The sequence below is a fragment of the Rasamsonia emersonii genome (genome assembly GCF_000968595.1).
Source record: "Rasamsonia emersonii CBS 393.64 chromosome Unknown ctg1118621760007, whole genome shotgun sequence".
Taxonomy (NCBI): Eukaryota; Fungi; Ascomycota; class Eurotiomycetes; order Eurotiales; family Trichocomaceae; genus Rasamsonia; species Rasamsonia emersonii.
The window spans coordinates 24,379-36,350 of record NW_013563280.1 but is presented as its reverse complement, the minus strand read 5'-3'; the positions used below and the strand labels follow the sequence as shown (position 1 = coordinate 36,350).

Sequence of the window (11,972 nt, the reverse complement as noted above, 5' to 3'; positions counted from 1 at the left end):
GAGAGAGNGGGGGGGGGTTCTTGCTAAGGTTCTTCCTACTGTTGTTCATAGCAGGGCAAAAAAATTCTACAAAAATAGCAAATAGCCTGTCCCTGTACTCATTAACCTGGTAGCTAGCAAAAGGTATTTCATTATTTATTTATTTATTGACTTGACCCGTACGTACGTAGTAGACTATCGAACATGAACGATCATGAAGTAGGTAAGCAGGCAGGTATTGCTAACATATCATCAAATAAAAGAAACATGTAAGAAAAATTTCATCAAAAGGTATCTCTTCGTTGTCAATCAATCAATGGCGAACTTTGCTCCGCTGATGGCAGGTATGGCTTTGACGATAGATAAGGAGGATGATGGATGAAGCTCGTCTAGCAGCAGCAGTCCTCGAAGCACTCGAAGCACATCAGACCGGCGCAACTGTTGAAGAGAGATAAGAGTTAGTAAGCAAAGATCCATCTCAAGGCAAAAAGACTGATGGACAGGACGGGACGTACACTCCGCAGCAAACCTCACCGGCCTCACCGCCACCACGCAGCTTCATGGGCTCCTGAGAGGACTGTATTACGTCAGTAACCTAGCCATACTGCTTGTGCAATGATAAGTTGATGTCAAACGTACAGGCTGCTCAGTCACAACCTCCTGCTTGTTGTTGCCAGCGTAGTTGGTGGGCTGCTCCATGGTCATGGTGTTGGGGTTCCAGGTCTGCTGGGGGGCAGACTCCTCCTTGTTGGAGGACTTGAAGAAGCCGAAGATGCCGTTCTCGAACATTTTGACTGATTATTGATGGATGATTGATGCGTGTAGCTGAGAAGCTGGCTGATGATCTAGGTCTGGGTAATGGCAGGACGGAAGTGCAGCTGAGACAAAGCTTGGGGGACGGAGGAGAGAGAGAGACCAGCGCAATTTAAAGGAGCAGTCCGCAGTCATTCATCACTCAGCAGCGGCCTCAAGCCACATCAGCGGCAGTGAGCAGTGGCAGTGGTCATTGACCCCTGAGCCATTTTCCATTAACCAATCGCCCTGGGGGCTCGGTACCTGTCAATCCATCCATCCATCACTACGACGTATGGCTGCTGTGGCCGTTCACCAGCTCCGATCCACTGCGAGTGGCGGTGGGATAGGCGTGGAGACGTCCAGTCGCGGCCACGCGTACAAGTACGAAGTTCTCCATACTCAATTCAGCATCAAGATAACAGGGCCATTCCAGCTGAACAGTGATAATCTCGGGTTACATGCGTCAGAGCTGGCACCGTTGGCTCTGGGTGGAGGCACGATGACGATCGTGCAGGGACGGTGAGTCGCTGGAAGGATGGCCTAATCAAAAAAGGCGCCCGCTAAGTTAGGACCAGCGTTAGCACGGGCCTAGGTCATTATTATTATTGTTCCAATATTATCTAAGAGTCCACTCCCATCTTCCAAGGTTCCCGACTCTGATACGGCGAATCCAATCACAGCAGCCTGCACGTTCCAAGTTCCAACTTCCGACCCCCGATGCTAGTCAGGCCGTCCACAGGAACGTTTCACCAGGTGAGATTACTGCATACAGAGGACACAGACACAGTGCTGATATGCTGATATGTTGGATCAAAACAGGCAGCAAGATTTCCTCCCCCGAGAATGATTATAACAGCCCAGCCATCGAAGACAAAAGAATCGCCCTACAGAATTGGCTGATGCTATTTATATAGTCGCTTTGAACGGCCTCATTTGTGGGTCATCCACAGCCTCTGCCTCCACCACGCGTCCCATTTGTCACCGCCTGCAACTGCACAGCACCAGACCAGCACTGCCAGTGGAATGTGGCCCAGTTCCCAGTAAGGCTGAAATTTGGGGACGCACAAAAGATCAGATTACGAGGTCCTCCACAGTCCACACAAGTGCTGTTCGGAAAGGAAATACCTTATCTGTTGTCTTGTCTGTCCCAGTAAGACAGTCTCCCTCAAACAGAATTACTCTGTAATTAATTAATTGACGACGATGATGATATGAAGCCTGTCGATCACACGGGTGACCGGGTCAGTGTCAGCCACGAGTCCACGACTTACTTGGGCGGAGGTCAAGGCTCAAGCTCAGCTAAGCTTTTGCCGAGATACGGAGAGCGCCGGTCCGCCGTCTGCCATCGCCGATCCGTACTGTTTGGGAATGATCCAGCAGGAGGAGATGAACCATGGCATGACGATCGACTAGAGTAGTTACTCTGTATGGAGTAATAATTAATTAATAATGAGACAAGAGAAGATCATATCGTTACCACCCAGAGAGAAGAGCATAATGCAATTCGTTCTTGGTGCGGGTTGTATACGGAATACTCCGTAACTAATACTCTGAGGACTAAAACTCGCAACAATCCTATCTATTTGTCGTTCTGAGTTTGTACGGAGTACTGTATGTAGTAGTATCTTTCCTACTGCCTCTGCCTCAGTACTAGTTTAATATAGTAATTACTGTAGTGTTCGTTCGACGGAGTATATCTTTATGCAGTAATATCAAACCTAGCATACACTACGGAGTACAATACAGTACAGTACAGTATAGCAGGCAAGGAAGCCAATCCTTTCAACGGTCAGAACGCTGATTACGGAGTAGCATCATTTTCTTTTTCAGCCAGGTCTGCTGCAGAATATTACTATTACCATTAACTACCTCCTAGCTATGGTATCTACACATTGGACGACTGCTGTTGTACTGTACAGTACATACAGTACACTCCAGATACGGTTATACCTTTCAATGGACTCCAAGCAGTTTACTCAGCAGTAATGCTATATATATAAATAAAGGGAGTGTGAAATGACTACTACACAAACTCAATATTCAAAAGAAAGAAGGACGACGACTCAATTGACAGTATCGTCGTCGAGTCGAGTATTCCAGTCACCTGACCAAACCGCACATGTGGTCTTCCACGCCTTCCGTAAATTTATCTCCTTCAAATCAATCTTGCCGACAGGCAAGTAGGTGCTTGCGTACAGATATCATTTCTGAATTGTTCAGAACAATGAAATACGCATAAACGGCACCCATTGCTATCAATTGTCTTTGAACTGCATTTATCAATTCAATACAGATTATCTACTTGTTTTGCTAGAAAAAAGAATCAAACAACTGAGGTCAAGTCGAACAACAATGGCATCTACAACCGACACCACTACTCCCCCTTCTACAGACGACATCGCCGCCCGCCGCTACGCCGACTACCTCCGCTTCAAGCACTACGCCGCATGGACCTTCGTCGTCGCGTCCCCCGTGCTTATTGCGCTGCCCCCACGGAAACTGGACCTGTACACGGTCGCGCTGTCAAGCGCCTTCGTCGTCTCTGCCAACCACCTGTACCGGGAGCGATACGGACGAGGTATTCTCGACGGGATAGGGAGGCGGTTTGCGCCTGACATCAACACCGAGAACATCACCATCAACACCAACAATACTTCCTCCTCGTCAAGTACTACAGGGGGCTTCCTAAACGACCTCCCCAGCGCCCGCGCGCAGGAAATCCACAACAAACTACGCGCCGCGCGCGAGGCCAAGATCCGCGAAGCCGAAGCCAGCGGCGTAGTCAGCGAGGAAATCGAGAAGCTGAAAGCGCGGCAGCAGCAGCAGGAGCGGTCGCTCGCGGAGCGGATCTGGATGGGCAATGAGACGGAAGGGTGGAAGGAGCGGAGGCTGCGCGAGGAGCAGAAGGCGTTGCAGGAAGGGAAGGGGTATGGAGATTTGATTCTGGATCATATTTGGGAGGTGTGGAATTGGGGGAAGACGACGAAGGATTCGTCGACGACGGCGACAGCAACGACGGATAATAAAGATGATGGCAGAAACGATTCTGCGGGGAAATCATAGAGAGAGAACGAACGGATTGTTGACTGATTCTGATTCTGATGATCATGAGAATCTTCACTCACTTTACCTTGCTTTCTGACAACGACAGCTGCATACATATCACATCACATCCCATCAATCGGGGAACGGAACCGAACGGAACGGAACAGAACAGAGCAGTTATGTACGTCGGTTATTACTGTCATGTATTATTTACTTTGCTTATTGTATATTATATTCATTGCTAGATTGAATAGAGGAACTCATGTACAATAGAGAGGGAGAAAGCAAGAAAGCAAGAAAAAAAATATTGCTTCCATTTTTTATTTAATTTGCCTGGGTACTAGCGTACTTGTAACACAGTACTATGACTTTGGAAGATACCGCATAATTATTTTGATATGTATATCCCATATACATCTGTTCTAAGAAATATGTCTCTTCAGCATAAATATGTATGTGCACGGATGAATGGATATAAGTCCAGGAAAACCTTTCCAATCGTTTGGATACTGCGTATCTTGGATATGTTCTGATCTAGATACATGATTATGATGGTGATTGTTTGTTCAGTACAGGACGTATCCTGCCCGGTTTTAGATGCCATCCATCTATGTATTCACGGATGTATGTGCATAGTCTTGGGGTATATACCCCCGACCTGCATCTGCATGCAACACGAGTGTATGTCAATCCCGCATGCACTTTCTCACTGACTTGCAACAGTACATGCCATCCCAGTCCCGTTCTAATCCAGCTCAACGAGCCTCTGGTGTGCATGTCGGTAGTTGCCGCAAGACGACTGCCGCTGATCGTCGTATGAATCTCGCAATATCGCTCAGCGTAGATCAGCCTCCACAGCCTCGATTGTCTCGACATCGATCGGCTCAACCTTGGCTGCTTTGGCTGCGGCCTGTCGATCTCGAAGTTCTCGAAAGCCGTCGACCAGCGAGTTCCGCATATTCTGACACAGCACAGTCTTCAACAACGGCGTCTTGGGTTTGTATCTCTTGTGAAGCGGTACCTTGGCAGCCATAAGGTGCTCTGGTGCCTGCGGACGGTGGGGACATTTGGCGTTTGCTGGGATCCGTGTCGGTGTGATGTTGCTGGTCCAGTCGATCCCTGGCCATTCGATTTCCGGTCGAGGGTAAAAGGTGCACGAAAGATCGGCCATCCTGATCCGAAGTTCGTCTTCATCCGTCGTTGGGTCGTTGACGGCTTCCAGGTACTGGATCGCGATGACTTCACGGTGCCTTTTTCTGAGTTGTTGTCGCTTGTACTGATCTCGTTTGGATGAGATCTTGGCAAAGGCGTCTTCGATCTCTCGCACCTGTCTTGGAGGAAAAAATGTCTTGTACCATGGGAGCCGTCGCCTCAGGTGGATGAATTGGGGTTCAGGAATGTCGTTTGATGGAGACGACAGCTAAAGAAAGGTCAGTATTAGATCAAATAGAGGTATGAGGAGATTCGCTTACTTGTAGCGCCGCCATCTGACGGACGAGTTCTTCTGAACAGTCATCCCTTGGTGATGAGTACAAGGGTGCGACCATCTGGTCAATGAAACCCCCATAGTGTATCACCATGGGTGCTGGGGAGTCCAGCCCCTCGCGATTCCAAGGATACGCCGTTTGAGAGACGCTGAGAGCTTGGCAGGAGCTCTGGATTGCCAATCTGTCATCCGCCAGGAGCGCGTCTTCCTCTGTCGCACCCTGAGCGATGCGAATTGCGTCTGTCAGGACGGGGAAGGGCTGGTAGAAGAGTTAGCACATTGTATTTTCAACAAAGGATACATCACCTACTTCACGCGGCCCCTTCCACTGCCTTTTTTCCAGGCGACCACTCCGAATTTGTGAACGTCGCTTTTTGTGGATCGTTGATCGAGCAACCCTGATGTGGATAATTACTTTGATTCGCTCGGGATTCGTTTGACAAGGCTAGACAAAGACGTTAGATCCGAATTCATAAGATGGCTGCATGATGAAGGGAAGCCGGAACATACCGTCAATACATTGCATGACCGCCAATATCTTTTGCTGTTCTTTCCGGGCGACCGCTGAGATCTCAAGCCGCTCAAGAGATAATTTTGAAGTTCGAGAATGAAATTATTGGCGTTGAGCGCCATTTTGACACTTCTTGCTCAGCTGAATAAAAGCGGATGAAGAGTGCTTCTTTTGTGGAATTTTTTGAGGTGGTCCTTTTGGACCAAGTTTCTTGGAAGATTGGGGTTTTCTTCTTGAGAAAGGTTTTTGAAGGTGTTGTTAAGATGTTTGTTTAAGAAGCTTTGTTTGGATCTCTGGAGTGTTATTCGATGCGATCCTTTCAAGCAGGAGCAGTAGCAGTATAGTATAAGCGTGCTCATGCAGTGGATTTGATGAGATTCTTGTTGTAGGAAGGAAGAAGAGAGAATGCAGGGTCAAGCACGACCGTATTTATACCTCTCCAGACCCAGAAACGGACCAGGGACAATAGGCATAAGAGTCATTTAGAACTGCCTGGATGAAACCGTGGAACCAGCTTCCCCGGATTCCCCGCGTTACTCCCGCAAAACGGTGAATGCCGTCAGGAATGAATGCCATGTTCAGTCAATGACGTATTTCGGCCAAGTAAGGCAGAATACGCTGCGGAATGAACCGGCATAGGCAGGACACAAGCGCATAGATAGGCATCACTCGTCACTGCCTGCGAACTAGAATGTCAAGTCGTTTCCTCGGTTCCTGCCGAAGAAAGTACGGACTGCAAAAAAGAACAGGTTAGGAGACATCTTGCGTATACAGGAACCAGTTACTGACCAGAATCTCTCGGCTCTGAAAAGGCGAAGTTGATAAGTTAGGGCCTTCATTCCCTTTCACTTCAGCATTCACTTCGGGCACTTGATATTGAAGCGAGTTCGTCCCATCTGCCTGCTAGATGCGTTCTTGAGATGGTCTGCGCCAGTGCAGCTATTTAAGCTCCGTCACGACTTGCTATCACCATTTTCAGACACTGTCTTTGGCTTCTTTTCCACAATCCCGCTTGGAGTGCTGTCTCGCTTTCTCTTCTTCTCCGGCTTGCTGTTCCACTTCTTGCGCCGCTCCTCCTTGAGCTTCAGCCGTCGTTCCACCTCGTCTGATATATCTTCGGTCTGCATTGCGACAGGCGTGACATCCTTGACGTCTTCATCGGCACCCGGGATTTTACGCTTCGTCCTCTGGCGCTTCTGCAAATGATCCGCGGTTTCCGGCGCCTCTGAATCCTCCTCCGTCCAGGTTCGCTTCTCACCCGGCCATAGCTTCTCTGGCACGGAACCCGATGTATCTCCAGAGCTTGTAGTGAAAGGCGACGGTCGCCCGTTTCGATTTTGCGCCTCTGAATCGCTTGTCGTCGCGGATGCTTTGCCTGCGCTTCGAGTTGGACCTTTTCGCGTTTTCATGGCCTTCAGCTTCCGTCTAGGTCGCTCGTGGGGATCTTTCTCTTGGTCGTCCGCGTGAGTGTTCCGATTACCGCTTAGAGAGATCTAGAGAGACATGAATTAGCAAGCTCGATATTATGTGTCATGGTCGGAAGTGCGTTGCATACGAATTGCTTCCTGATCATGGCACATTGCTCCATCAGTTTCTTTGTGCTGTTGATGATCGAAGATATTGTTTGAGCCGCATTATCGTTCTGTCCAACGCAGGCTTTCAGCGAATTGACGAGATCCAAGTGCGAAGCAAGGCAGGACTCATGCTGGGACAGCGTCTGCGCATAAAGGAAGGAGCATGTCAGCAATTAGGTTTCAGAAGAGTTCAGTTCAGGTTCTTCTACCTCAGCCCAGGAATCGGGATTTGCGACGTCCGTTTCATCGGGCACGTCTTCCACAGTCGCTTCCTTGGAGGTACTATTCGCCATTGGGGCCATAGTTGCGGTCCATAGATTGCGAGTGAACTAAACTTGGTTCTAGAAAAATAGACAGAAAGGATGCTGTAAGCTGTGTTGCAGTACTTTGAAGCTTGCTCCGCGCCAAGCATGCATGAAAGGTGTTTAACGGCTCCCGCCTTTAGTCTGTTCAAGCTATCGGCCCCGCAGTCACCTGCATACGGAGTATATTTAAACTGTTTACTAATAGCATAGTTGCTTTATACTTCAATCATGTAGCATTAGCATTACCTACAGATGTATACTCCGTACATGTAATGGACTTCCTTGAGACACACACACTTATCCTGCAAGATTCTCTAAAAAAGGGAATGAATCGTCCTCCAACAAGAGATAGGGTCTAACAAGGTGTGTACAGCGCCTTTGCAACGCCAGACAGCTCGGCTTTCCTGCCTCTATTCCTTCTATATAATCCCTTGACCAGAATCATCTACTGCATGCGGCCATAGGGTGTGGAGAACAGGGCTTCCCGTCCGCTCAGCCGTACTTAAGCCACACGCCGGCTGGTTAGTAGTTGGGTGGGTGACTACCAGCGAATCCCAGCTGCTGCATGCTTTCATTTTTTTATTTCTGGCTGTTGGATGATCCTGTTAGCACCTATTGCTGCCCTGTTCACCCTTCAGGCACCCTTTATCTGTCCTGCTGCACCACCTGATCAGTATGACTTTGATCCTCTCAGCTATACTTGGACCTTTACCCATCTTTGGGCTTTCTACTAGCTATCGGTCCCTTTTTTTTTCACGAACTGTTTATTGATACCATAGTTGCTTTGTACTTCAGTCACATTAGCATTACGTGATATGAGAGCTCTCTGCTTCGTCGATACCCGTGCTGGTGATATCCCATTCATTATCTTGAAGAAGAACATATACCGCCTGTTGAAACTGCTAGCAGTATCACAGCTACACTGTCGAGATTGGTCCGCTCCTGACAAATGAGAAAATGGTCTTTTACTTTACTTCATGGTTGAATAGACAAGCTTCGCTGTCCCATATGGAACTTTATCGTGGCAACATCCTAGCTACTTGATCTGCAACTGTTCTATCCCGGACAGATAATGCCTCTACATTACTAAGGTTCAAGGATTATATGTATAAGCCTCATATCCTATCTTCTTAATCTGGTGGAATTAGATTCCAGGAAAGTAGATAAAGCCAGGTCAAGTATCTGCTTACGTTGATTCGTGCCACCTTCGCTAAAATCGTTGTGCCAGAAAGAATACTACTAAAACTGGAGATGAGATCTTCTGTTCAACATGTACATACATGTACGCACAGAATATACTAAGAGGTCCATACCACCAATTTGATCGAGACACCCCCGTCTTCTCCGCACCAACAAGATGGGTCATCACTCGTGCATGACGAAGCAAGAGCAAGCAACATGCCTCATGGAGAATCATCCCTGGTCACTTAAGAATATGTCAGTCGAGACACTACCCGGCACTCTGTCTAGGTTAAATCCTAGATCACTGATTTGGCAAAAGCTTGGCCGCCCTCTATTATTATTAGATCCGTGACCTTAAAATAACTAAAAAGATATCATTTGAAATTTTCGTTTAGAGCCTGCCACTAAATACAAGATGCATCGGCGGATTGGCTGCGGTCGAACAGTGTGTTGGTCGCTGCAAGCACATTGTGGCTGCTGCGGACGCTTTATAGCCTCACCTGGTTGGATGCATGTGCCTCAGTCAGCGTGTTTGGCGCTTGCAAAGAGCCTCTATATGGGCTAGCCTTGCAGGTGGAAAACCTCAGCCTCACACCTGATAATTTCCCTTCTCCTCCACGTCGGGCGATTCTAGCCTCGCGTCAATATAATGATGCCTCTACAGCTGAACGGCATCTGTTTCGTGGCTTTCGGAAGTTACAGAATCCTGAAATGGTCCTAATCACTTGGTCTGGAGTATAACTGATGGAAAGACACATGCGAACAAACAGAGCCAGACCGTCGCTCCTATCAGCTCGATCAGATGGCATCCCACAACCGTTCGAGCAGGATGAGTCCAGTCGCTTCACCGAACCTGATACACTTCTTGACGACCGCAGGCCGCGTCGGCTGCAGAAAAAGCCCCCTTACCAAGAGACGCCCAAGAGGTCTTCGCAGTCTTGGTCTCGTGCGTGGCTTCTCGAGATTCTCTCCTGCATTACGAGCATTGTCTGTCTGGTCGGGGTAGTCATTCTTCTCAAACAATATGACCAGCAGCCCGTCCCGGCGCTGCCTCTGGGCATCACTCTGAACACCCTGCTGGGCCTTCTTGACTACTATGTGCAAGGCCGCTTTTGTCTATCCGGTCCTGCAGGGCCTCTCACAGCTGAAATGGAATTGGTTTGTCAGGAAGAAGAGACCATTAGTACATTTCGAGGCCTTTGACGAGGCGAGCAGAGGGGCGGTGGGAAGTATCAGGCTTCTTGCGGCGACCAGGGGGCGGTAAGCTGTTCCTGAACCCGTGTCTATCTCCGTGCTGAACCTCTTTCCAGCATCTCTTCCATCCAAGCCGCTGCGATCTTGGCGAGTTCGGTCGTCACGTTGACGAGTACCCAGGCTGTGATCACCTCGTCAACCCGTTATGCGCCAGTGGACGGTGTCGCCACTGTCGCAAGACTCCCATCCTTTCAGAATGGTTTGATATACTGCTTCGATAGAGTTTTTTTTTTTGCCGATGCTGACCTTTTGATGCCAGCCTCTTTATATTTTATTCAGAACGGAATTCTGCCGCCGTTTATGGAGGCGATATTCACTCCAGTGGACCAGACATACGCCCATCTTGCAGCGACCTGCAGCACCGGGAACTGTCAATGGTTACCGTTCAACTCACTCGCAATCTGTGCCTCGATGAACGATGTCACCGACCAGCTGAATGTATCTGCCGTTCAATCTCCTAATGCAACCCTCCCAAACGGCCATTCTTTGGATACTCCCCCACTACCCTGGCTGATTAATATAACAGCGCGCCCGAGTTATCTGATGCTGGATTATCCATCTACAAGCCAAACTCTGTCTTTTTCAAACCAGATAGACCTCTTGCAGACCGAACTTATCGATGTTTCAATTATTTATGTTGATAACAGTTCAGAGTCAATTACGTTCGCAGTCGTCGAGATTCTATTTCACTTCTGCGTCGAATCATATAAAATCGATACTGTGAATGGGACTACATATACGAATCGCACCTCATCGTCTACAGATGTGGTCTTTGTTGCCAACTCAGAGGAGACAGTGGCTTTGGCGGGCCCGGGGGACCGACACAACTATACGGCCTGTTGGCTGTGTACATTATTGTTCGTAATCCGATCTTGTCCCTTTTCTCTGGCGTCTATGTATTGGACCAGCCGACCATGGGTTATGGGCTTACCCCCCTTAGCATGGCCTTGGGGATGGCTCTCTATATGCCACCATCACAAGGCGGGTATCCCAGGTATGGCGGAGAGGATCAGATGTGTCAAGCCATCCTGGGTATGATGCAGAACATTGCTATCAGCTTGACTAATGTGTAAGTGTTCCTTTGCACCCATCTTTTTAACCAGTAATAGGTATACTGGTGCAATCTTCAATCCCGCTCTCTCTCTCTCTTTTTTTGTTCATTTACTTACCGTCAAATGAAAACAGACTTCGCTCCCTGGCTGGTTCCAACCAGACAGACACTGCCCTTCAAATCGAAAATTTCATCAGCATTCGGTGGGGCTACCTAGCATTTCTCGCCATCCAAGTCGTTTTACTCGGCGTAATCATCGAATCCACGAGGTTGAAGATAGAGGTCGTGAAGGGCTCCGCACTGGCTGCCCTGTTCGCTATCAATGCAGAGGACAAGGCGCTTCTGGAGGAGACGGAGGAGGATGCTGACAGTATTAACAGTAATAGTATGAATAGTTGGGCCGCGATGGCGAAAAGAGTAAGTGTGAAGCTGGTTCAAGGAGAAAGGGGCTGGCGCTTTGGATTGATGGGGCGTGGTGGCGATGCGCATAGTTGCTTTTGAGTGAAATAATATTAAAAAAAAGCAGTTCAAGGATCTATGGATATGTAGAGTCTAATTGATTAAGCATTGCTATTTATGCAAGCTAATTCTTATCAACTGACATCAGAATAGAGGATTTCTGAGGAACATGAAGATAGGCAGGCCCTTCGAATACTTATCCTAATATACTAACTTATTCGAACCACGACGAAGCCAATGACTAGCACAACAACAATATATTCCAGGAGTATTTCTTTCTTTTGGTAGATCAGGCTGCATGATTTTTTTGGGGGGGGACTTCATACCAGTA

General features: G+C 48.2%; 6 protein-coding genes across 6 annotated transcripts; 3 read left to right on the top strand and 3 right to left on the bottom strand.

Moving 5' to 3' along the window:
- Window positions 1-288: 288 nt before the first annotated feature.
- On the bottom strand, window positions 289-768 carry T310_1952 (uncharacterized protein; the record flags this gene model as incomplete). The annotated part of the gene is made up of 3 exons (XM_013475189.1): window positions 289-417; window positions 509-556; window positions 619-768. 3 exons carry the CDS (start codon window positions 766-768, stop codon window positions 289-291), a joined length of 327 nt encoding a protein of 108 aa, XP_013330643.1.
- Window positions 769-1,273: 505 nt separating this feature from the next.
- T310_1951 (uncharacterized protein) lies at window positions 1,274-2,192 on the top strand (the record flags this gene model as incomplete). Its single annotated transcript, XM_013475188.1, has 4 exons — window positions 1,274-1,293; window positions 1,421-1,527; window positions 1,689-1,924; window positions 1,992-2,192. 4 exons carry the CDS (start codon window positions 1,274-1,276, stop codon window positions 2,190-2,192), a joined length of 564 nt encoding a protein of 187 aa, XP_013330642.1.
- A 934-nt stretch (window positions 2,193-3,126) lies between these two features.
- T310_1950 (uncharacterized protein) lies at window positions 3,127-4,073 on the top strand (the record flags this gene model as incomplete). The annotated part of the gene is made up of 3 exons (XM_013475187.1): window positions 3,127-3,735; window positions 3,926-4,000; window positions 4,065-4,073. The coding sequence occupies 3 exons, from the start codon at window positions 3,127-3,129 to the stop codon at window positions 4,071-4,073; spliced, it is 693 nt and encodes a 230-aa protein (XP_013330641.1).
- A 581-nt stretch (window positions 4,074-4,654) lies between these two features.
- Window positions 4,655-5,938, bottom strand: T310_1949 (uncharacterized protein; the record flags this gene model as incomplete). Its single annotated transcript, XM_013475186.1, has 4 exons — window positions 4,655-5,239; window positions 5,292-5,564; window positions 5,616-5,750; window positions 5,816-5,938. The coding sequence occupies 4 exons, from the start codon at window positions 5,936-5,938 to the stop codon at window positions 4,655-4,657; spliced, it is 1,116 nt and encodes a 371-aa protein (XP_013330640.1).
- An 831-nt stretch (window positions 5,939-6,769) lies between these two features.
- T310_1948 (uncharacterized protein) lies at window positions 6,770-7,692 on the bottom strand (the record flags this gene model as incomplete). The annotated part of the gene is made up of 3 exons (XM_013475185.1): window positions 6,770-7,309; window positions 7,372-7,533; window positions 7,600-7,692. 3 exons carry the CDS (start codon window positions 7,690-7,692, stop codon window positions 6,770-6,772), a joined length of 795 nt encoding a protein of 264 aa, XP_013330639.1.
- A 2,281-nt stretch (window positions 7,693-9,973) lies between these two features.
- T310_1947 (uncharacterized protein) lies at window positions 9,974-11,738 on the top strand (the record flags this gene model as incomplete). Its single annotated transcript, XM_013475184.1, has 5 exons — window positions 9,974-10,137; window positions 10,188-10,988; window positions 11,072-11,200; window positions 11,317-11,599; window positions 11,709-11,738. 5 exons carry the CDS (start codon window positions 9,974-9,976, stop codon window positions 11,736-11,738), a joined length of 1,407 nt encoding a protein of 468 aa, XP_013330638.1.
- Window positions 11,739-11,972: the final 234 nt, after the last annotated feature.